We start from the raw sequence: 22,897 nt of genomic DNA, 5'->3' as shown, positions 1-22,897 counted from the left end.
TACTTGATATTCACGAAGGTGGCTAGATATGTCTTGGTCCTCGGAATCGAAACGGGTTGGCCGAATCACATCTTTGCTTTTCTGTTCCGGACGTTCTCTCAATTTTCTTTCTAGATTAGTTTTATTCACATTTTGCTGATTCAATTTACCTGTATTCCCGTCTGAATCGAGGTCCAGTAGTATTTGAGTATCACGATGCCGAAAAATGAGCATGCCCGACGAAACCCAGACACTAGATACGCGCAACACAAATTACTTATAGTAGTCTATTGTGGTACAAACAGCGTAGAGAGTCGAATAATTGACGACAATTGCGTGAGTAATACCCTGCCTTGTAAGCCCCATTGCTCACGTACGCGACGTCGTCTATGCTCCTTATGAATGCAATCGGCGAAATACGACCCACTATTTGACAAGTAGTTTTTCGTGATTTCTCTGAGATTCTCCGTGTTCCAACAAACACAGTTTATATCCTCAACAACCTGCTTGCAGCCCCTTTTCTGTAACTGTTTTAAAAAATCTGGACAAGCCTGGCATTTGTTGATGGTGGCCAGTCTCGCCGATCTGTAATTGTCGGTTTGATTTCCGTACAGAAATATCATGCGATTGATTGATAATCAAATGTCTTACGGTGTAAACCAGAGTTCCCAAGTGCGCTTTTGCAAGCTTTTCATGAATGTGGTTGACGATTGACAAGACTTCGAGCCTGCACTCCACCTAGACAAGCTCGCGAGGGGGGAGTTTGCTCACGTTTGCTGACCGATTTCGGTCATTAACACGGAACGGGTTTCATTTCAACACAGCATCTGTGCAAATGAATTGATTGCGGCGGAGTGTGCCAAACTTGATTTTACATATGATGGGATGGGTTAGAAGTCCATGGAATCGCTGATCATACGAGCCTTGCCCGTCTTTGCTTTGCCACCAGCATGAGCTCTGCCGCCCTTGCCAGCATGGGCCTTACGACCGTGATGCTTTTCAGCTCGACGGGCAGCTTTGGCTCGGTCGGAGGCGACCAGTTGGGCAATCTTGGAGTCGTCGCCGTCGAGGAGAGCCTTGTGAGCAGCACCACGAGATGGCTTAGCACTATCCGCGGCAGCAGCATTTGCTGCCTTGAGAGTTTTCCTCTCACTCCTTGTAAGCCCATCATCCTTGTCATCTTCGCCGTCCGAACCGCTCTCGCCGCCTTGCTGGTCTTCGTCTTCGTCGTCTTGGCTTTCTTCTTCGTCGTCATCATCGACGGAGTCATCGTTATCGTCAAATGTTTCGTCGTCTCCTGAACCAGCAACCTCGATCATACCGGCAGTGGTGCTCAGGCGCAGAGAAGACATGTACTGTTGTTCAACCAAGCCAATAATCACTGTCAGTACCTTGTCGCTGCTCTTCGAATCAACCTTGAACAAGCTGCCAGCGAAATGCAGTGCACTTACCTGTTCAAGCTCGCGATCTTGCTTTGAGCCGCCAAAGCCGCTGGCCTTGGCGAGAAGATCGAGACGAACGTCGCCAGACTCTGACGTTGTGGTGTTTGCTTCGTCAACAGCCTCGGCATCGGTTGTCGTCTTTGGTAGCTTGGTCTGCTTACGCGCGTGTTCAGGTACGACGTCTTGGAATCGAGGAAACTCGTCCGAGATGTACCTGAAGCGTTTTCGGAAGAATCTGCGTACGCATTCGACATCGCGATCAAAGTAGCTAAGGTTGTCGAAGAACGGAAGGTGGGTCAGCCGCTGTGTCGCCTTGGGGCGGGGGCCGAAAGATAGATGGCAAAAAGTTGCGAGATACTTACTATTCTGCATTTTCGTGGTTAATGCTGACCATTTGGGGAAAGTCGATCAAGATGGGCTCGACGGTGACATCGTCTCCGAGCTGAATTTGGCCATCTGACGCAGCATCAGCCTCATCATCGTCTTCTTCCTCTTCCTCGTCTTCGGAGCCTGAGCTATCTTGACCATCTTCGGTTGCATCTGCTGTTCGCAGGGATGAGGTCGATGCGACGACCCTCTCAAAGCCATTGCCGCGCTCGATTTGCTGTCCCTCGGCCAAATCCGCTTCGAGACCAACATCGGCGTGTTGTGACGGGGCAACGAGCTGATCACGTCGGCTGGCGCTATGGGTTTGCGGCTCCTTCGTTGGAGCTGGTCTGCCTGAGTCGGATTCGTACTCGTCGTCGCTGGGATTTGTGACTTCGCGAATGAGCAAGTTGAACTCGTTGAAGTCGCCGTGGATGAGACCTGCTCGTGCCAGACGGACGATGAGTTTCATCAAGGCCGAGTAGAGAAGTGGAATTTGATCTGACGGGAGGACTGCAATTTGGCGTAGCGGAAAAGCGTCAATGTAGGACATGACGATGCAGTGACGGGCTTGGTCGATAGGCTGAGGAACCGGAAAGCCGTGCTCGTAGAGGATCTTCATGAAAGCATACTCCTTTGCGGCTGCCAAGCGACTCATATACATCCAGCTAGCGCTCTTGCGCTTGCCCATGTAGTCACGCTTCTCCTTGATGGCCCTGAAGCTGATTCGACCAAGGCGGTGGATCTTGAGAACACGCTGTTCTTGGTCAGGTGAGGAGACGATCATGATGTCACTCTCCTTTCCGACGCCGATACGCCTTCCGACAGCAGCGACACTGTCTCGCTTGGAGAATGCACGGAGCGCAAGATAGTCGTATCCACCGTAGGTGAGTCGGTAACCGTCATACTTTTGATTTTGAACACGAGCGATGAGGTTGCGCTTTGCAAGCGATCCAAGGAGCTTGTTGATGCCCGAGTGATGGAGACCGCAGATCTGCGCGGCGAGCGATGAGGGAACGACTTCGTGATTCTTGGAGCCCATCTCGACCGCAGTCAGGACTCGGAACTCCTGACTGGAGATGTAGCGCAGATCTGTAGCATCGAGCCTCATGGCGAATGACTGTGTGCACGGAGTACGCCTTCCTGCAGTGTGTTGTTGGTGCTGTCGGGAAATGGGTATACGAGTAGATGAAGGATGAGAGGAAGTCGGCGAGAAGAAAGTCCAAGGAAATTTTGAAGCTGGAAAAATTTCATGCTTGCTGTGGAGAGAAAGGACCCTGAAAAACCGGTCTTCGAGGTCTGAATTCTTCAATTCTGTTAGAGTCTCAGCTCAGATCTGAATCGGAGAAACTCGAGACATGACGAAGCCCAAAAATTGAGAGAGGGGCACGACGATGTCGATCCAAAGCAGCGATTTAGGGTTCAGTTGATGTGACTCTGCAGCAGCAGCAGCAACGCTCGCTCGAAGTCAACTCCACATGCGTCGGCTGAGGCAGTCTATCGGTGTTTTTCTTTGCAACATCCCAAATCGGCAGCTCTGAGTGGAGCCTCCGCTCTTCAGCTGAGTTTGATCAACGCTTTAGGTGATCATCATCACCGCACACTTTGCATCGCTCCTTTATCCTTAGGACCACCATCAACTACCCAGCATATACAAAGTTCAAGGGTGATCGCTCTTTCATCTGCGTCGACACACCAAGGACCCTATCACCATGCACGCAAGGTTCATCGCCGTCACCCTGGCATCCCTCTCCTTTGCCTCCCAGGCAATGGCATGGGGCTGCATCGGACAGGATTGCAACAGCGCCGCCAGCCAGATCTCGTTCTCCACACCCGAGCATGCTAGCTACAACGACAAGCCCAAGTCGCTCACCTTGGACCCCGCTCCAGGTCAGGGCTGGCAATGGTCCAGCTGCGGAACCGGTGACGAGATTGTCGATGTAGACAGCATTGTTGTCAGCCCAGACCCGCCTGTTCCCGGCCAGAACCTCACTGTTCTTGCTAAGGGTACCATCAAGGATGAGGTCAGCGTAAGTAGCCAAATCAACATCAGCGTCGACATGTTTTCAGAAACATTCCTTCTTTAATTGCCACTGACATCTTTCTCACTTCGTTGCTGCCGACTTGCAATAATCGACAGGACGGCACGTTTGCAGATGTCATCGTCAAGCTTGGCTACATCCGGTTACTCGCCCGTCGATTCGATGTTTGCGAGGAAGCCAGGCAGAACAACGCCGACCTGCAATGCCCACTCTCGGCCGGCGAGTACGAGCTGGAGCACACCGTTGCTCTCCCTAGAGAGATCCCGCCCGGCAAGTTCAACGTGCACATCACTGGCGAAAACCAGGACGGCTCCAACCTGCTCTGCCTCGACCTCAGCATTCAATTTGGCTTCCGTCGTTAAGCGTTAGTCTAGACACAACTTTTCTGTCAGCTCAGTTATTCGATAATGATTCACAACTGTTCTCCCGCACGCAAAGGATTCCAAGCTCCACGCTCATCAATGCAACTGTCTGTTTCATGTCTAGTCTCGGCTCGACGGCCGCGCTCTGTGTCAAGTCCGAGCGAGAGATCTAAGGACGGTAACTTACTAAGCCGGTCATACTTTGGCACAGACAGGTTGGACAAACGAGGCTATCATGCGCGCATCCAACCTTGTTTAGAAAATCCACAGCGAATTCGGGGGAGAGTACGATGAATAGAAGAAGGGGGAAGGATACCGGCGAAAGGACTGATTCAATAGAACACGGAAAGGCAAGATGCGACAATGCGGGACAGGATGAAACGTGCGAAAGAAACCAGAGAGCGAGTCCGGAAGGAGAGACTACTTGAAAGTGAGAAGAGCTAGGCCGACCTGCGTAGCAATTGTAGCCTCGGCCTTCTTGGGTAGACCGCTGGGTTGATCGGGCAAGTCCCACCATGTACGTCCTTTGGTGAGGCGATTGATCCAGCCAAAGCTGTCTTCGTCCACAACGAAGCGGTGGACACCACGATCGGTCTTGTCGCCGTCCGTTGAACCGGGTCCTCGGTAACGCGAATGGGTGGCACCTCGCAGCTCCCATTTGCCCTGGAACTCGGGATGCAACGAGACGGCGACAGATGCCACCTCGCTTGAGGCATGACAGCGAAGCGCAACGTCACGTTCGTGTCCCACAAAGTCGACTTGGATGGAACCAGTCTGAGACTGTGAGTCGACTGTGATGAGTTCGGTCTTTTCGAGACCAGGTGCATCCAGCCTGGCGAGATCGGCCTTCTCGACGTTGACTGCTGCTTCAATCCTGCCAGTTTGGGACCTCAAGGTGAGAGTGTGGTTGACGTTGTAGATGGCGCTCTCGGCGATGATGCCTCCATTGAGTGACTCAGAACGCAGAGTGGTGGCGCGGAGGCTGGTGTGCTGTCCAATGCGAATATGGCCATTCTGCGTCTGAAGGGTGAGGCCGTAGGCGGCCTCGAGCTTCGAATCTTGGTCGATGTCCAGGTGGCCGTTGACCGTCTTGAACTCCAAGGATTGAGCCTCGAAGGATCCGCCAATGTGAAGCTTGCCGTTGGTGGTGGTAAGATGGATGTCGGCCAGAGCGCGGATGGATGCGGAACGCAGCTTGCCCACCTGGGTGCGCGCATGCAGCTTTCCAAAGTAGAAGTCAGGCCTGGACGGAGCCTCGCGTGAAGCCAGAGTTCGAGCACCAAGAGATTTCTTGGAGGGAGACGGAGCCTGGAAGAGATCAATGTCGGATGCACCTGCATCTACCGAAAGAGTGGGGATGTTGACGTGGGGCGGGATGATGACCTTGACATCATAGATGAGTGGACTTTGGTCGGTGGAGACAGCCTTAGCATATGTCAAGATCTCGACACCCTCATCGTAGAGGCCTCGCTTCATCTTTGCAACCAGACTTGTTTCAAAGAGTTTCTTGTACGCTTGGTCGTAGCGAGCGGTGATCTCGACTTTGACGAGATCCTTCTCTGCAGCTGGGACGTCGTCGGTCTGATGCACCACGGTGACGGTGCCAGGGACGCTGCCAGCGGGGTGAGGTCGATCATCTCGGAGGGGATCGATGTCGACAAAGATGGACTCAGTGGAAGCGAAGCTGTCCTTGGCTTTATTGGGGTTCAGGAGGAAGCTCGAAGACTCAGTGCACTGGACACGGTTGGTACCCTTGATGGAAGCACAATTGTGCCACTGCCACGTTGCCTCTTGGACGATGTGGCCATCTTCGTGGAGGGGTGCAGGCTTTGTGTCGGGGATATGAGAGTAGTCCCAGTCCTGATGAAGCCCAGCGCCGATACTGTCGCTGGCGGATTGAGTGAGCGAAGGGCCGGTGAAGAGCACCAAAATCCAGAGACCGACGATGAAGAAGCTAGCCTGTGCAAATCGATTGGAAGGCCAGCAGCGCATTGCGCCCTTATAGCAGCCAGAGGCAGCGGTGGAGAAGGTCAAAAGTTCACCGGTGCTGGTGCGAGGAAAGCAAGCTTGGATGTGCTCCTTTGTGGTGCGCGAGACGGAGAACCAGGTGGCGGGGTTCCATCTTGACTGCGAGCGACCAGAGACGCGGATGGTGTCGTCGTACGAAGGTGGGAGAGGCGGGTACTTTGACGAAGATGAGTCGATAGCAGGTTGTTCTTCCGCCAAGCTTTCATCGATGGCGAAGCGATTGTCGAGCTCAGCAGCGTCGCCCTGGAGTAGAGGCTGCTGATCTCGATCCAACGAATGACGTGAGCTGTCCATCTTTGGTGAAGTCCCGGTGAACCCAGCAGTATTCGGAGAGAGAGATGGAGGGTGTAAGTACAGCGTCAAAGAGAGAGAGAGGGTCGACAATTACCCTTTGATTCTATCGGAACTGCGCAGCCGAATTGCTTCTGTGGCGCCGTATGCACGCTGCAGGGCAGAATTATCGATGTGAATTTGCCGTGCTTTGCTGTGCTGTCGCTTATGTGTGTGTGCGCGCGCGTGTGTGTCCCTTACGGACCCAAAACTCAGTCGCGCTCAGTCCATGGAGGAAACATAACTTAACATTCGCTAAGCCTGAGCTACGGAACTCGGAACACGTTTGTACCCTGACCAGAGCGCTTTTTGACATTTCTTCCCGGAACTTGACTAACGGCTTCTACCACCTCTTTGTTTGACCAGTCGCGGGTATAGCATCATCTGCAGTACAGGAAAGGCATACGAGTATGCTGAGAGTCACTGCCATCACGGCGGTCGGCGCTTCTCGTCGAGGACTCCTGGCCGGTCTACATCACCAATGCTCCACGCCGTCTGCTCAGAGAGCCTACACCCCTGCCGAAGCCTCATCCTTTTCCATACATACTCCTAAGGCAAGCAAGCGTAACAATCGACGAGACGCAATAGGTAGTGAACAGCGTTCTCGCCGCTCAGGTAGCCCACACCTGGGTCAGCGCTCCTCACCGAGCTCAAGCATGTTCCACGCTTCGACTCGTTCCAGGCGAGTCCTTGCTCTCGGGTATCCCCAGCCACAGACCACGTCAAAATCATCAGCAACCACACGCTCACAACTCATATCTCTGCAGAAAGCCATCGATGGGCAGGACATCACCTCGATATTCTCAGCCTGGCAACAACTCGGACGCGACATACATAAGCTTGGTCAAGCTGAACACCGCAAGCTTTTGCGGATTTGTTCATCATACTCTTCTAGCATTCGAGATGCAAATCAAGCTCAGTCTTGGCAGAGTCGCTTCAGAGACTTCGCCACTGCTGCTTCTCTCACCGGAGATGTCGATCTGACATCGGGATGGTTCCGAATTCTACTTGCAAATGATCAAACCGAAGACGTCGTCAATATTTGGCAAGAGATTGTCCGCATACGTCTCGAGAGCGTTCCAAATCAAACTTCTTCCCTTCACGAAGGTGCAGAATCAACATCGGCTGCCGATGACACCGGCGAGAGCTTTGTTCGCCTCGATGTGGACACCGATGGGGATCGCATCGACATTCACGACATGGTCTGCCTCGTTGCCTTCGCCTGTGCTCGCTCCAGCCACGGTTCCCACTCGATCGAGCTTTTCGACAAGGTAGACTTCGGCTCACCTTTTCGCCTCTTCTTCAACATGTCTCGCGCTCGACGACTCTTCGAAGCGACGCCCTTTCCCAGCTTCCAGACTCAATCAGACATAACCGAGCCCGTGAATTGGAACATTATGCAAACCAGACTATGGAATATCGAACTCGCCCGTGGTCTCTCTTCTGGTTCCGGCGGCCCTCAACGCATTGCCAGGCTACTAGGCTCATTGTTCCAAATGCAACAGATCGAGCAAGCCTTTAGCATCTTTCAAACCGCCATGCGTGCCTCTGCTCAGCCCGACGCTTGGCTTTCGCTCGAGCCGCTTGGCCAGACCTCATCTTCCTCGTTGCCGCCGACTTCTTCCAGAGCTCAGTGGACAGAGAGCTGCTGGTCAGTTTGTCTCTCCAACTTGATCGCTGCCGAACGTACCGACCTTGCCATGGACGTTTGGACCCAACTTCAACAAAAACGGCTCCCGCCAACGCCGCGTATCTGGAATGCTTTGCTCGATGGATACGGACGCGCAAAGAATTACACTGCGGCAGTACAGACGTGGTCGGCAGCAATCGCCCAGGCCAGCGGCCAGGCGACATCCACCTCCATCAAGTTGCCAGACGAGCAGATGTACACCACCATGATCGACATCCACTTCCGATCCAAAAAAGTCGACGAGGCTATGGCGCTTCTCTCTGACATGCTGGCAAACAGCGATCGACACGGAGGCCAGCTTCACGTCCAAGCCGAGACGTTCAACGCCGTTCTCCATGGCCTCTTCCTCAATGGCAGACACGCGCAGGCGCAAAGCGTATTGGACCAGATGCTTGCTCAAGGTCCAGCACCTAACATCAGCACCATTAACACGTTCCTGCGAGCGCACGCCAGGGTCGGGGACCTGGAATCCGTAGCCTTGTCGCTGCGACTTGCCGATAAGCTCAAGCTGACACCGGATGTGGTCACGTTCACCACAATCCTCGACGCGCTTCTACGCAAGGGAGGTGAATCGGCCACAGCTGCCGTGGTCAAGACTCTGAGCCTGATGAACAGTATGGGTGTGCAGCCCAACGTCGTTACATACACGGCCATGATCAAGGCCTGTCTGGTAGGAGCGGAAGCAGCGCAGCTCGACGCAGCATCGCGAAGTCTGCTTGGCGACCCAGCGGACCGAAAGAAGCGACAGCAATCATCGAACGAGGAGAACGACGTCAGGATCGAGGCAGCATTGGAGCTGCTCGAGAGACTAGTAAAAGCCAAAGTGGCGCCGTCCGAGATCACGTACAGCGCTCTCATCGGAGGATGTTTGCAGAACCCAGATGCTGTCGCGCATGCTTTTGCTACAAAGAAGGTACCACGCCAGTTCTGCAGTCTTCCCAGACCCCTGCATCGCCTCGGAGAGTCACCGCAGACCGCCCAAAGGTGGTACCAAGAATCCCCTCATGTCTCGCTATCTCTGCTTCTCCTCGAGCAGATGAAGGGACGCGGTCTGCCGCCACAACCAGCTACGTTCCGCTACCTCATCGAAGGCCTGTGTGGCCCGCACACGGACCAGCCCGCTTTCGTTCGAGGGATGGATCTCGTTGACGACATGCTGCTTCGAACACCCGTCATGGAGCCTTCACGTCGATTGGGTCCGTTTGCATCCGTCGTTCTCCAAGGCACAGATGTGTACCCGCCCACAATGCATGCACCGAGTCACAAAACGTGGATCTTGCTCTTGAGCTCGCTGATAGACCGACTCGAGAACGGACCTCGCGACAGGACGGCCATGATGACCTGCGCCAAAGCCTTGGCGACCGCAACTCGCCTTGTGCGCGAGATGGGCTCCTTGGCTGGCGCGGAGGGGGGCATGTCTTTGTCTCGCCTGGTCGAACGAGCTGCTTCGCTCACATCCAAAATGCTTCGCTGAGCAACAGCAATGCAATCACAGCTTTTTATTCCAGTCCAGTGTCTTCCACCGTGCGTGAATTAGGCGAGTACAGCTTGCCTCTCGATAACAGGTTGAGCTTTTTGCGGTTGTGGTTGCGGCTGAGCCTCTTGCTCTGGTGCGATGGGCTCGGTCTGTGGTGCCGATGGCAAGGTAACACTCTGCTGTGGCTCATCGGTGCGGATGCCTGCTTCGCGTTCGAGGGCTTCGAGTTCGGATTGGACGGCGTCTTCTTCCTCGGCGGTCATCTGTGTTGCAAGCATTTCGTCGATCTCCTGTAGAAGGTAAATGTGCGAACAATCAAATGAATCGTTAGCTTGTGAGAGAAACAGAGTATCCTGGGTGCAGCGGTACGTACGCGTTGGTATGCTTGTGCCTCGGCTGTCTCTTCGAGCAGCCTCTCGACTGATTCGGGATTCATTTCTTTGTGAATCTCCTTGAGCACGGCGTTACCTTGTTGAAGGCCGAGCATGACGCTTTGTTGGATTTGCGTGAACTCAATCGAAGAAACCTATGGGTACGCAGCGGGCGGCGTAAGCAATGTTCAGCGTCGACGCACGGAACACTTGAAAGAAGACGACGTCAGAGATACTTACGAGGCCTTCTAGAGTCTCGAGCTGAGAATCGGTCTTGTGTATCAAGCTCTCCTGGTACTTGCGCCGCCTCAATGCCGTCAAAGCCTTTGTCTTATCGCCCTTTGCTAGACATTGCCGAGCGATCTCGTGCTCGCGATCGAGAATGACTTGGATCTGCGTGCGGTTTCCGGAGAGTACGTGGTGCAATGATCAGCAAAGGTGAATGTCTTGAAACGGGGGCTGCAGGGCTCGGAGTAGCTTACCTTCTTCTGGTACTGCTTGATGCGGTCTCGCTGGAGCTTCAAGCTGTGGTTAGGAGGTGGATCATTAGTGGGTGATCGAACAAGTGCCTGAAAGATGGCATGCAGCAGAGGGCGACTTACTCCAAAACAGCCCGGTCGTGCGGGGTGATCTTTGGACCCTTTGAATTGGCTGCACCCATTGTGCTCGTTTATGGCCGTGTGACGTTGGCAATGCTAAAAGCTAAGATCTCCTGACTTAGCTGCCTGGACGTCGTGAAACGTTAGGATCCGTAGTGTTGGAGCTGCTGTCTCAAATCAGAAGGATGACGATGGTGGACAACGAGCAAGATCGCAATCCGATAAAAGCAAGGGTCGCGCGCACGTCGGCTAAATTTGTGCAGATGTGGAGATGTCGACTCAACCCTGCAGCTAGCAGCGTCCAAAGACGCGCGAAAGACTGCTCCGGATCGAAATTTTGTACCAACTCTCAGTAGTTTTCTCAATCTCGACGACACCAACACACACCCAACCAGCAAAAGAAAGATGCAAACCGATCAAGTCCATGAAACAATGCCCAGAGAGATACAAGTACAAAACAAAGATACCCATGCTCGGATATCGATAGTGAGGGGAACGTTACGAATGGCTCCGTGGTAGAGGAGCCGTAGTGAGTTACGAGAAGCCGTGACAAAAGAATCGTCCAAGTCATAAGGTGGCGTTACGTGGGCTGTGCTTGACCCTCACTGCTTCCACAGAGGAGACACAGCGCGAGCGTCGGATCCGACGACGTTGGTAGAGTGAGAGAGGTGAGAGGCGCTATGTCGGCCAAAACAGGTGGCGACGTCATCAAACGAGTTGAGCTCTTGGTACTCGTCCTTTGCGGTGGTAGGCTTTGCAGAGATGGCGGTGAAGCCAAAGCTGGGATGCAGGTGAGCTGGTGCGGACGTGGGGGTAGAGGGTGTAGAGAAGGTGGACGACGACAAGGCTTGGAGAGAAGCGTTGGGGTTGAAGAGAGGCATTGTGAGCAGCTTGGGCACCGACCAAGATCGAGTCAATGTTGTTCTAGGCGAGCTTTCGCTGTCGGATGGCGTCGAGTCGCTGGACAGTACAGAGCCTGTACGTTCGCGACGACGACGAAGCAGTTCGCCCGCTTCGGCTGAGAGCTGCTTGGGGGTTGTCGATGAACGTCGGCGTGGCTCGAGCGGAGAGGGGCGGGTTGGCACCATGCTGTCATCCTCTTCAATTGCGCCATCGCTGGTGATGACAACCAATCTTTCGAGAGCGGAAGATCCGAAGTCGAGCACCATCTCTGCCAATCGCAGCACAAAGTTGCCGCCATAGGTTCGGATGGCCCGAGACTGCGCGTCATCAGAATCGGCATCGTCCGAGACCGAAGGCAGAGATGCCGTGATAGAGTTGGGCGAAGCCATGGACGCTCGACGCTTGGAAGCAGAACGACGCTGCGGCTTGCTGGAAGCGCTGCGACGTTGCTCGCGAAGGCGGATGATGCCCGCAGCCAGCTGAGCTTCGGGGTCCTGGTCACCCGCATCCCCATGGCAGGAGCCATCCGACTCGGAGCACTCGATGCGGACCACAGTCGGGCTGCCAATCTTGGGCGATGGATCCACAGCTGCCAGGGGGGAGGGTACAGAGATGGGCAGCGACAGTTCATCGGTCATGTCCAAGACGTTGGGCGAAGGCATACGAAGGGGCTGAGCAGTGTTGATGCTCAGCGGACGTGCCGGCATGAGGCGAGTCTCGGATCCGACGGTGGTCTTGTTCTTTCGCAAGTCACGAGATTCAAAGGAGGAGGAGGAAGAAGAAGACGAGGCAGGCGCAGTCATCGAACGAGCCCGAGCTATCTCGACCGGACCAGCCACCGCCACCGACGAGTCTACAATTGGCAGCGTCGAGGATCGGGAACGGAGGTGTTGTGTCGGCTTGGAGTTGGTGTTGGCAGGCTGAGAGTGGCGGTCAAAGACATCGTCGTCGGTGTCGCTGGTTTCGTCGCTGTCATAGTCCATGGTGTAGGTGACCGGTGTGAGCCAGTTGGCAGTCCAGCGGTTGAACTCGCTGTGTCGGCTGCTGCGTCGCTTCATGAGCTCGTGCTGGTAGTCGAGACCCGAGCCATCCGAAGCGACACGGCCTAGGAAGTGGGTGCGAACAAAGACGGGATCATTGTAGGAAGGAGCAGGCGTAGAGTAGCAGTGGGACACCATTCCTGCTAAAGTTCGAACACTTATCCGAGAGGCATAAGCTGGTGGAGAAGATAGAAAAGTAGCTGGAAGACCAGAGGAGTAGGCCAGGCGTGCAGTTGTGGTGTGGATTAATAATGATCTTTGTCGAGAGATGGGGCTGGGAGTCACAACCAACTCTGGGGATACGAGGGGTCGTGGGGTTGGATGGCGAGAAGGCTGCTGTTGAGGCGGCAAGATTGTATATATTGTTCTCAACTCACTGAGCATAGGCAGCCAGGAGAGGGCGGAGCAGAGCAGTCCCAGAGGCGCAGCAGTCGAAGCGATAGACAGGAATGACAGCGGCAAGACGCCTTTTTTCCCTATGTGTTTCCGGGAATAGAGCGAATCAAAAGATACACACATGCTCGCACAAGAAGGGGCTCCAGGCTGCACGTTGGAGGCGGCTGCATTCGCATGCTGAGACCAGCAGCAGCAGCTCAAACGGTCCAGAAAACTTTCGGGCAGCCACACGAGTGGCCTGGAAAAGCCTTGGGGCAGGCAGGCAGTAACGCAGAGGGGAGAGGACCAAATTCTGTAACGACAGGCCAGGCTCGCTGTTGCCGAAGTTTGTGTGAAGCACGACGGGCCTCTAGCCGAGAAATTGTGTGTCTCTGTGGCGGGGTGAGGGAAAAGCGGAGACGGAAGGAAGAGGCACTGTAGCAGGTAGCAACACCCAGAAAGGCGAGAGAGCCAGCGGCCATAGGCCAAAGCCGGAAGATGGGCTGTAAGTTTTGGAGATCCATACGGCAAAGGCACGCGCGACCCGTCGACAAGCTTTGGTCGAGGTGGAGTGCGGGGCAAAGACCAACAAGAAGTGCCCTTCCTCTTTCCACCGTGCAGGCCGCTGCAAACTCGCCGCGAAACGCTGCATGTGCATGGGCGCTTAACTGCTGCAGCACTGTTGTATCGATCAAAGTTTCTTCTTTACGGTGTCCAACTGCACCGTAGACGCCTGTGTGAGCTCTTCGACAAAAGCAAGGTTGCCAGCACAAGCGACGTCTAGGCCCATCCGCTCTTGAATTTTGTCACTACGGGCTGCAACCCAGCACGGGCACACAGTCGGAACAAATGTGGCTTGGAGCCGCTTGCGAGCTCTGTTACGGCACCGCAATACACGGCACACCCGTCGTCCAGGGTGTGTGGGCAAGCGGCTTTGGGCTGGACTGGCTGGCCTTGGACCGATCAAAGAGACGAGGGCAACTGGGCGTGATGAGACAAAGCAGCGACAACAGCATCTACTGTACTGTACACACAGTCTGAGACTCCGACTTCTCATTTACTGAGATATTTGATTTCCCACGTTCCGTTTTTGAATGGTAGTTTGTCGCAGCGGGTGGCAGTTACTGTCTCGCACTTGACAGTTCAAATTCCAAAGGAACATGAAAATCGACAAAAAGTCAGCTATCGATATGGCAATGCCTGCCAACTCGTCTGTCCCACGCATGTGTCGAGGATCCCATGACAACCGATCCGATAATCCAGTCAGGCGGCGTCGTGGGCTTGCATGGGCTACTTCCACCATGCGTTGATCAAGTGTCTTGCTCTTCCAGCTTCTTGACCCGGAGCGAGCGAGCCAACAAGCCAGTACTCGAGCGAGCAACAAGATGGACTCAAAGTTTGGTGGTGGAAACCTGGAAGTTGAAAATGCAGATGCTTCCGACAAGCGAGACTGAGTTCGAAGTGTGCTGCTGCTCCTGCACATATTCCGTTGCAGTATGCAGCCAAGAGAGGGCCAAGTCGGTGTTCGTTCCGACAATTTGTGGCCACAAGCCAACGTCAAAGGGCAAGCACAATGCCTGAGGAGTCAACGACAGCAAGCAAGCGAGCGAGCGGGTAGAAAAATTGTCTCACAGCGTATATGGCTGGCTCCTGCTCAACGCGACATGTGCTCTCCAATCCTGGTCTCAGATCCAGTGTCTTGGTCGAAGCTCAAGCGAGGAGGAAAAGGAAGCATGCCTGTGGATTGAGAAACGCGGGGCAAGCCAAGCTGCTCGCTGAGACTGAGGTAGGCAGGGTATGGCCTCCTTGCTTGATTGTTTGTGGGCCCGGCCCGCAGTACAACAGCAGCCTGAGCCTTGTGCGTGACGCCAAGCAAGGGGACGCAACCGCGTATCCGACACAGCTCTGCGCACTTTGCACCCCCACCGTAAGCGAGGCAGATCACGGGAGCATCCAAATTCGTTTGTCGGCGGGTAAGCCTGGGCGGGAATTTGAGTTGCAGCTTGCCACACGGCGTTGCCTTTCTTTTTCTTTTCTTTTCTTTTTTTTGCGTTGCGCTCCATTGCGATGATACGAAGCCCAGCCCTGTTGCGCTCTCTTGTAGGACGATCAAGGTACAGTGCCCTGTACACTTAAATTGCGCCGAGATTGACAGTCGGCGAGTAGATTCATCTTTCTGTTCCATCCCGAGCCAAGCTGTCCCAACGATACTTTGCTTGACAGCGGGATGAGACTCAAGCAACCTTTGCAGCTCTGTTGCATGTCTGTCGTTGCCGACTGCGCAGCACAAACTTAGCTCTGACGACACTAAGGGCATCTGTTTTGAGCCTACTGCAACCTAGCCGACCGACACTGAACGTTCGCCATTTGCGGTCTGTGCTTTCGAATCGTTTTAACCTTTGTGGGAGAAACAGCTGAGACATCCGGCAAGGGATCTCTGCTAGATTGCAGATGCGCGCTAGCGCTTAACGTACAGAGGGGCGGCTAGCTGACGCTTTGAGGACCCCCAGGGTCGTGTCATGTCGCAGAAGGAAGCAAGCGAGGTGAAGACCAAGTATGTGTATATCTTGAGTAGGCAGATGATGTAATTCTATTTCGTCACGTCAGATAGTCAAACACCGCAGTAACAGCAGCAGCAGCAGCAGTAACAGCAGCAGCAGCAGCAGCCGAGGTGAGTATGGCCATCCAGGACCAAGCCCAGGGCCACGGCAACAGCACCTTTCAATCTCAGCTCGCTAGCACGTCAGGCGAGTCCCGAGACTCGACGCCCAGCAACGTCGCTGTGACAGATCTTCCTGGAACATCCTCGCGTGGGTGGCAAAACAGGAAACCCACCTCTCATCGTTCTCTTGTAGCGAGCGTGTCGTAACAGCACGCTCATCGGGACCGACCGATGATACTGTTATTGAGTGTGACCACCGCTATGGAGGGCGATTCCGACAGTGCCAGTCCCAGCAGCACGGTTGATCGACGATGCATCGCAGCCCTCCCTTGCAGCTGCTCGAATATGCATCTTGCTGACCATTTGGTCAGTAGCCCTTTGTTGTATGGGATACGCGTGCCGACACGCTGCGTGCTTCCACAAATCGTTTGCCTGCAGTCACCATTTTGGGGTTTGGTCGTGCTCGGCAACAACACTTGCGCTCCTACGCCTCTGTGGGGGCCATCTTGGGTGCCACCGGGACCCCGCTTCGCGAAGGCTTCTGCGTAGAGGCTCGCGCTTCGTCCATGACGCCGTTCCCTTAGGCGAACTTTCCCATGCACCTCGATTCCTAAAAAAATTCAAACTCGCCAACGTGGGCTAACCGAGCGAACTCTTGCGAGAAGAATGGTCTAAAGGCCCTCGCCAGCCTGCCCCCTAACTGGCATTTTGCAGGAACCCTGCTCTCGGGCTTTGGTTGCCGGGCAAGTTTGGAGTTTCCACGACAGCCTTCTTCGCCTGCCGAGTCGCCGCAGCTCTCACAAACGGTGCTTTGGCCTCGGCGACGGCCATGCCTGCTTTGGCAAGCTGGTTCGGCGAGACACGTCCTTATTGCTAGGGGCGTCTAGAGATTGCAAGGGCCATACTGTCGTCCGCGCAAGCTAGCTGAGCAGCGCCTACTTCTGGACGGTTTTGCTGGGCCCACACCGTGAAACCAAAGAATCTCTCCAAGGAGATACGAGATGCTTCGGTGTCTCACCTCAACTTCGCAAGGAAACGAACGGATGAGGCACATTTGACGGGATCCTTTCGTCGAATTGAATCGAAGATAGACGGAAAGGACATGCAACATCTGGCACGGTTTTCTTCTGCCGAGTTCGAGCTTGTATCTCGTGCTGTGCAAACCGGGACCTGCACAGTTCTAAGACAGTGTCTGACTCGTGCCTAATCATCTCCGCAACACGATAAGCACTGTTCCAGTGGCGCCTCGGAGCCTTTCCCGAATAACGTTGGAGGTGATTGGCACCGACGAGTAATGGCCCAGCAACAAGCCAAGCCTCTTTCTCGTTTGTACGAATGCGGCTCGTTGGACCATCTTCGCCGTGATGCGTGGCGTGGACACAAGCGCGCAAGGTGCGAGCTGCCGGATCCTGGCTTCCGTCACGGCAGCATCAGCGCTATGTCAGGTCAAGCTTTACGACTTCCATCTGAAGCCGGAACACCGGAACGGGCAAGATAAAGGCTAAGTTTACGAGAACGGCTACCCCGCATGGTCAGTGCGGGTGGACTGGAGATGGTTCCGTTTGAGAGACAGCGGAACCCTTGTGGGGTTCAAGCCGCATCGGCACAAGAGATAGGCTAACAGGGCATCAACATGCACAGGCGGAATCGAGTGGCAGCGATGTTCGGAAGTCGCTTGCCGCTGCTCGAGCCCTTCGCACGTCGCGATAAGCGCGATAGCGACTAGTGCAAAGCGCGCGCGCGGGCCAAAAAAAAAGGGGCAGCTGTAGAGCAAAGGTCTTACCCCGCACAAGATATGACTTGCTCATCGTCACGATATGACTTGCGACGATGAGCAGCACCCTCTCCGGTAATGAAGACCCTTATCAGTCGGTATCGGCTTGTCAACGCTTCATATCCAGAAATGCGCTCACTCGCGCGCACGAGGCGTGTGCCGTGCTGGACTTAAAGCGTCGACACCACCCAGCTCTGTGTACTGTCCTCGCAGACGGGCTTATCTCTTGCACCGGAAACCACGCGACTATGTCGAAGCCTGACTAGGGTTGATGGTCACTATACGTTCGCGAGCACGCGGTTCTCATCAGCTATAGTGTGATTTAGCGTCGTCCTGTCAAGCACTTGGAACGCACAATGACGCCTTGCCGCGAGCCTGAGTCGTCACACAGCTTGCCGTCGGCTCAGCACGCGCGCAACACACCTCGAACAGGCAGTCCCCTTTGACGCTCCGCAGCTTGCAGCTATGCCGCCAAGCCGACTGAAACCATCGTGGGATTTATGGTCAAGCCACCACCACTGAGGGTGTATACACATTTTGGTCAAATGGCGCACGGAAATAAGGGAAACCCTCACACCTTGCGCGGTTGTGTATGGTCCGAAAGCGCCTCATGATGTGCTTGTGCGACTTGGCGTGGGTAAAAAAAACGCCTGAGAGAGAAGGGAGCTCGACAGCCGGGCGGCGCACTCGCATTTGTGAGGCAAGGTGCTCATCGAAGCAGACGTGCGAAAATTGGTTGGATGGCACAATCGCACGACAATGGAAAACATGCTTATTAAGATTTACGTGATGATGGTCACGGTGCCTTCGGGAGAAAAAGCAGTGTTGCATCATGCAGTCGATTCCGACTACGCCCTTCCAACTACTTCAATTGCCTCTCCCTCTCTCTCCATTCCATAACCCAAGCACCCTCCTTTCTCGTCGAACGGATCCCCGAAACTGCGACCCGGTGCGAATTCGACTCGTCGGCAACGATGGCTGTCACCTGGGGAAGGAGCTCCCGCCGCCTGTTGAACCAGCTCTCGCGCAGCAGCGGTGCGACACTGTCTGCCAGCAGCAGCAGCAGCAGCGCCAGCATCTCCCGAAGGGCGGCTTCCTCAGCAGCAAGACCTACCGACGATGTAGACCTCTATTCGGCCTCTTCGTCATGCTCGTCCTCGTCGCTTGCCTCCTCGAGTTCAAACCCTGACCATTTCGGCGGAAGGAGAAGGACGTACGGACAACCACTCCCTCACTCGCACCCACACCTGTTCCCGCGCCGCGGTGTGCTGGGCTCCGAAGACGCTGTTCTCCGCCCGGGAGATGCGCTCCCTAGCGCTCAGCTGTACGACGAAGGCGTAGGCATTGTAGCCACCGAACAGCTCACGCCTGGCATCCCCAAATCTGAATACGAGGAGCGACGCAGAAAGCTCATGGACCGTCTTCCGGACAACAGCGTTGTCGTCGCCATGTCCGGCAGGGTCAAGAGCATGAGCGGCAACATCTTCTACAAGTTTCGCCAAGAGACCAACTTTTGGTACCTGACTGGGTTCCAGGAGCCCGATTCGGCGGTCATTCTGGAAAAGGATGCTTCGAGTCCACGCGGCTACAAGATGACCATGTTCGTGCAGAAGCGCGACGAGCACAACGAGACGTGGAACGGGCCTCGTACCGGCCTGGATGGTGCTGTGGATATCTTTGGCGCTGATGAGAGCTTCGAGTTGGACCCGGCCATCTTGTTGCACCATCTCAAGCAGATCCTGCCCAAGTACACGCACATCTACGTCGAACCGCCCAGCCAGCCCAGCACACCTCGACGCGGCAACACAGCAGCCACAAAAGCAGGCAACCTTCTCAACTACCTCAGCCCTCCCAGTACCACGTCGTTGGATCTGTTTTCGAAGAAATCCGACTTTGATGCGGTCATCAAGCTGCTGGGCGACACGCGCAAGTGTCACTCTCTTGCACGCGAGGTGGAGCGGCTGCGATTCAAGAAGTCGCTCAACGAGATCCGGGTCATGAAACGGGCTGGGCGAATCAGTGGGGAGGCAATGGCGGAGACTATGGGATTCGTGCGCACGGGCGTGTCGGAAGCGCAGCTGCAGGCGGTATTCGAGTACCACTGCAACCTGCGGGGATCGCAACGACCCGCGTACGTACCCGTGGTAGCATCGGGTGCCAACGCGCTCACGATCCACTACGTCAATAACGACCGCCTCGTGGGACCGGATCAGCTGGTGTGCATCGATGCGGGCGGGGAACTGGACGGCTACGCTTCCGACATCACGCGTGCCTTCCCCTCGAACGCCAACGGCCTATTCTCGGAACCGCAGAAAGACCTCTACACGGCTGTGCTCAACGTTCTCAAGCAGTGCACTGCGCTCGCCACCGAGTCGCAATGCTACACGCTCGCCGACCTGCATCGACGCAGCGTCGATTTTCTGCGCCAGGAACTCAAGCAGATCGGCTTCCATCTGACGGGCGGTACGCTCGAACGCATCCTCTACCCACACTACATCGGCCACTGGCTCGGCATCGACCTGCACGACTGTGCCAGTGTTGAGCGCACCACCAAGCTCGAAGACGGCGTCGTAGTGACGATTGAACCGGGAGTGTATGTGCCGTACGACGATGCGTTCCCCAAGCATTTCCAGGGAATCGGCATCCGGGTGGAGGACGACATTGCCGTGCAGGAGGCGGCCAACATCGTGCTATCCTCGAGCGCGCCAAAGGAGGTCGTCGACGTCGAAGCAGCGTGCACGCGGTTCCTCGATCAGCAGCATTCCAATGCGCATGCGGCGAACTGGCAGCCGAGCCTCACTTCCTAGAGCCCTCCAGCCGTTCTTCTCAGCGCTATTCAATCGCAAACCGCGTCTTGTCGGCATCCCGAAAAACGCCCCAGGCTGAAGCTGCGTGTGTTTTGGAGAAACGATTGTTCGATGCTTGATTCGAGTGTGTGAGTGAATGAGTGACGGCGGGATTGCTGCAGACCCGTAAGTTAACTTAGCCTGTATGTCGTCAGTCGACCTGCGCATCAATGCAAGCCGTCGGCGTAAACCTTTTTGAAGCTGGGACGTTCGGAGAAGGCAGTCCACAGAGCTCGCACCTGTCGCGCATCCCAACCAACCAATCAGCCACGTCAGTGTGTGTCAGTCTCGGCCTCTCTCTACTCGCACGCAACTCTTCTCAAAACTTACCTTGTCGCCGATCTTGGCGCCTCCAGCGGCAGCAAGCACGGTGTCGAGCTTGTCCAGCGGCTCAGCCTCGCCCTGCTGTGGCGGCAGGCCGGCGGCGATGGCGCTGATGCGGGCAAGCCAGGGGACGACGTGCAGGTCCGCGAGGCTCAGCTGGTCGCCGAGCGCAAAGGGGCCTTGCAATTTGGTCTCGAGCGTTGCGAGGGTTTCGCCCACCGCTTTCCACGTGGCGTTGGTGAGCTGCACGAGCTGCTCGAGCGCTTGCGCGTCGTTGGACACGTACGCCTTGGTGAGCAGCGACTGCGACTCGAGTTTGTCGGCATACCACTTCTTGAGGTTCTCGTGGATGGCCGAGGATTTCGGGTTGGCGGAACCGTCGAAGGCGACGGTGGCCGACGAACCCTCTGCGAGCGATTTCTGGTGCTGCACCAATGCGTTGTACCGGTTGGTTACAAAGGTGCCGGGAAGACCGGCCTTGCCCGCCTGGAATTCGGCCTGGTTCCTCGCACCGAGCAGCAGGAAGTTGGGATCCACAGCCGCCGCATGCACGAGCGCAATGATCTCGTCGCTTGCCGCTTTGCCCTCGATCGTCGCGGGAGCCAAGATGGGCGCGGGCGCCGCAGGGACGCTCGCATCCACGGGGATCGTGTTCTGGCTCCGGCTCTTGTCAAGAAACTCGAGGATGGCTTTGGTGTCGTTGATCGCGCGGAACTTGGTCGCCACTTCGGCCGACGTGGTTTCGAGCAGCGGGACAACCAAGGTGGGGACGGTGCCCTTGGAATTGATACGCAGATACGAGGGGTCGAAGTTCTCGGCTTGGACCAGGTTGACGGTTTTGATGTCGACGTCTTGCGGAGAATAGCCCTTTTCGACGAGCGCGAGGCGCGGGGCCGAGGCCCAGACGGAGCCGTCAAAGGTGTACAACGTTGCTTTGGGGACTTCGGACATTGTGACGAGTTGATGGTGGTGGTTGTGGAAGAAGGAGGCGGTGAATCCGAGGTGGCTCGTGCGATCATGGCTTGTGGCGCGTGTCAGCGGGAAAAAGCGGGGGATTTGCGCCCAGTTTTTTGATGCACGTCCATGTCATTTTGCCAGAGTGACTGCTCGTGTGCCTCGAAACCATGCAAGCGTGCCGTCATATCGTACGCACGCAGGTAATATTTCCCCGACCTCGAAACCTTAAAGCTTGTCACCATGGTCTTCATCCGCTTCCTCAACGCTCGACCCTATCCTCGGTTTCCCACTCAGCAGCTCTTTCAGCTCTTTCAACAATGACTCTCACAGTTGGCTCCATCATCGGCTCGTTCTTCACCACGCTCTCCAAGCTCCACGCCGTGCCGTCGGTGCCGACACCCTTCCCGGACCGTCTGGCCAAGCTGGACCCGGCGCTCAGTACGCTCGACAATGAAATCTACAACGCCCAGACGTTCGATTGGTCCAAGAGCGGGCTGGATCTGCTTAACCCTGCACGTGTAGGGTATTTCATGGACAAGCTGCATCGCTATGTATCCTCACTCGAGCCGGGCGCCGACGGCGTGGTGACGATTGTGGATCTGGGCTGTGGGGCGGGGATTGCGATCGAAGCGATCCACGCTGCCATTGTCTCGGCCGCGCACGATGCGTCCGCAATCACCCAAACCAAAGACGGTTTGTTCGATGGTAAGCACACATACAAGCTGATCGGCATCGATCTTTCCCCGCGCTCCATCGAGACTGCGCGCCAGAAAGCCCGTGCCCGCTCGCTCTGCATCGAATACATCGTCGGCGACATCTACCACCTCCCCTTCCCTCACGCAAGTGTAGACGCAATCATCTGCTCCGACGTGCTCGAACACCTGTTCGACCTCCCCGCCGCCTTCGCCTCGATCTCGGCCAGCCTCAAACCCAACGCTATCTTCACGTTCGACACGATCAACCGCACGCCCGCTTCGTACTACCTCTCGATCTGGATCCTCCAAGACTTGCTCAAAGCCATGCAGGGCGATGCGCACGATCACAGGCTCTTCGTCACCCCGGACGAGGCGCACGCGGTGATGCAGAGGTCCGGGTTGAGCCCAGGACCGGAGAGCGATCTGGTCGGCTTGAGGCCTGGCGTCAGGTTCCCGCCCGCCGCCCTGTATAGGTTGACCACTGGCGCGGGCTTCATCATGAGCATCCTCGACGAGTTCCAGTTGAGCAAGGATTTGAGTATTTCGTACCTGCATTGGTGTCGAAAGGTCGAGGACTAGCTTGTTCGTCTTTGTGATTTGTGATTTGTAGACCTAGAATACCCCAGCCACACCTG

General features: G+C 55.6%; 9 protein-coding genes across 9 annotated transcripts; 4 read left to right on the top strand and 5 right to left on the bottom strand.

The window, feature by feature from the left end:
- Nucleotides 1-869: 869 nt before the first annotated feature.
- On the bottom strand, nucleotides 870-2,898 carry EX895_000236 (uncharacterized protein; the record flags this gene model as incomplete). Its single annotated transcript, XM_029880837.1, has 3 exons — nucleotides 870-1,334; nucleotides 1,431-1,689; nucleotides 1,784-2,898. 3 exons carry the CDS (start codon nucleotides 2,896-2,898, stop codon nucleotides 870-872), a joined length of 1,839 nt encoding a protein of 612 aa, XP_029742223.1.
- A 601-nt stretch (nucleotides 2,899-3,499) lies between these two features.
- On the top strand, nucleotides 3,500-4,191 carry EX895_000235 (uncharacterized protein; the record flags this gene model as incomplete). The annotated part of the gene is made up of 2 exons (XM_029880836.1): nucleotides 3,500-3,817; nucleotides 3,928-4,191. 2 exons carry the CDS (start codon nucleotides 3,500-3,502, stop codon nucleotides 4,189-4,191), a joined length of 582 nt encoding a protein of 193 aa, XP_029742222.1.
- Nucleotides 4,192-4,611: 420 nt separating this feature from the next.
- On the bottom strand, nucleotides 4,612-6,513 carry EX895_000234 (uncharacterized protein; the record flags this gene model as incomplete). The annotated part of the gene is made up of 1 exon (XM_029880835.1): nucleotides 4,612-6,513. One exon carries the CDS (start codon nucleotides 6,511-6,513, stop codon nucleotides 4,612-4,614), a length of 1,902 nt encoding a protein of 633 aa, XP_029742221.1.
- A 1,235-nt stretch (nucleotides 6,514-7,748) lies between these two features.
- EX895_000233 (uncharacterized protein) lies at nucleotides 7,749-9,713 on the top strand (the record flags this gene model as incomplete). Its single annotated transcript, XM_029880834.1, has 1 exon — nucleotides 7,749-9,713. One exon carries the CDS (start codon nucleotides 7,749-7,751, stop codon nucleotides 9,711-9,713), a length of 1,965 nt encoding a protein of 654 aa, XP_029742220.1.
- A 59-nt stretch (nucleotides 9,714-9,772) lies between these two features.
- Nucleotides 9,773-10,748, bottom strand: EX895_000232 (uncharacterized protein; the record flags this gene model as incomplete). The annotated part of the gene is made up of 5 exons (XM_029880833.1): nucleotides 9,773-10,006; nucleotides 10,090-10,242; nucleotides 10,328-10,480; nucleotides 10,570-10,612; nucleotides 10,690-10,748. The coding sequence occupies 5 exons, from the start codon at nucleotides 10,746-10,748 to the stop codon at nucleotides 9,773-9,775; spliced, it is 642 nt and encodes a 213-aa protein (XP_029742219.1).
- A 540-nt stretch (nucleotides 10,749-11,288) lies between these two features.
- On the bottom strand, nucleotides 11,289-12,767 carry EX895_000231 (uncharacterized protein; the record flags this gene model as incomplete). Its single annotated transcript, XM_029880832.1, has 1 exon — nucleotides 11,289-12,767. One exon carries the CDS (start codon nucleotides 12,765-12,767, stop codon nucleotides 11,289-11,291), a length of 1,479 nt encoding a protein of 492 aa, XP_029742218.1.
- Nucleotides 12,768-18,414: 5,647 nt separating this feature from the next.
- Nucleotides 18,415-20,247, top strand: EX895_000230 (uncharacterized protein; the record flags this gene model as incomplete). Its single annotated transcript, XM_029880831.1, has 1 exon — nucleotides 18,415-20,247. The coding sequence occupies one exon, from the start codon at nucleotides 18,415-18,417 to the stop codon at nucleotides 20,245-20,247; it is 1,833 nt and encodes a 610-aa protein (XP_029742217.1).
- Nucleotides 20,248-20,453: 206 nt separating this feature from the next.
- On the bottom strand, nucleotides 20,454-21,561 carry EX895_000229 (uncharacterized protein; the record flags this gene model as incomplete). The annotated part of the gene is made up of 2 exons (XM_029880830.1): nucleotides 20,454-20,525; nucleotides 20,617-21,561. 2 exons carry the CDS (start codon nucleotides 21,559-21,561, stop codon nucleotides 20,454-20,456), a joined length of 1,017 nt encoding a protein of 338 aa, XP_029742216.1.
- Nucleotides 21,562-21,884: 323 nt separating this feature from the next.
- EX895_000228 (uncharacterized protein) lies at nucleotides 21,885-22,841 on the top strand (the record flags this gene model as incomplete). Its single annotated transcript, XM_029880829.1, has 1 exon — nucleotides 21,885-22,841. One exon carries the CDS (start codon nucleotides 21,885-21,887, stop codon nucleotides 22,839-22,841), a length of 957 nt encoding a protein of 318 aa, XP_029742215.1.
- Nucleotides 22,842-22,897: the final 56 nt, after the last annotated feature.

Source organism: Sporisorium graminicola, chromosome SGRAM_1 (genome assembly GCF_005498985.1).
Source record: "Sporisorium graminicola strain CBS 10092 chromosome SGRAM_1, whole genome shotgun sequence".
NCBI classification, from domain to species: Eukaryota; Fungi; Basidiomycota; class Ustilaginomycetes; order Ustilaginales; family Ustilaginaceae; genus Sporisorium; species Sporisorium graminicola.
Note: the sequence above shows the minus strand (reverse complement) of the source record. Positions and strands in the feature narration are given on the sequence as shown.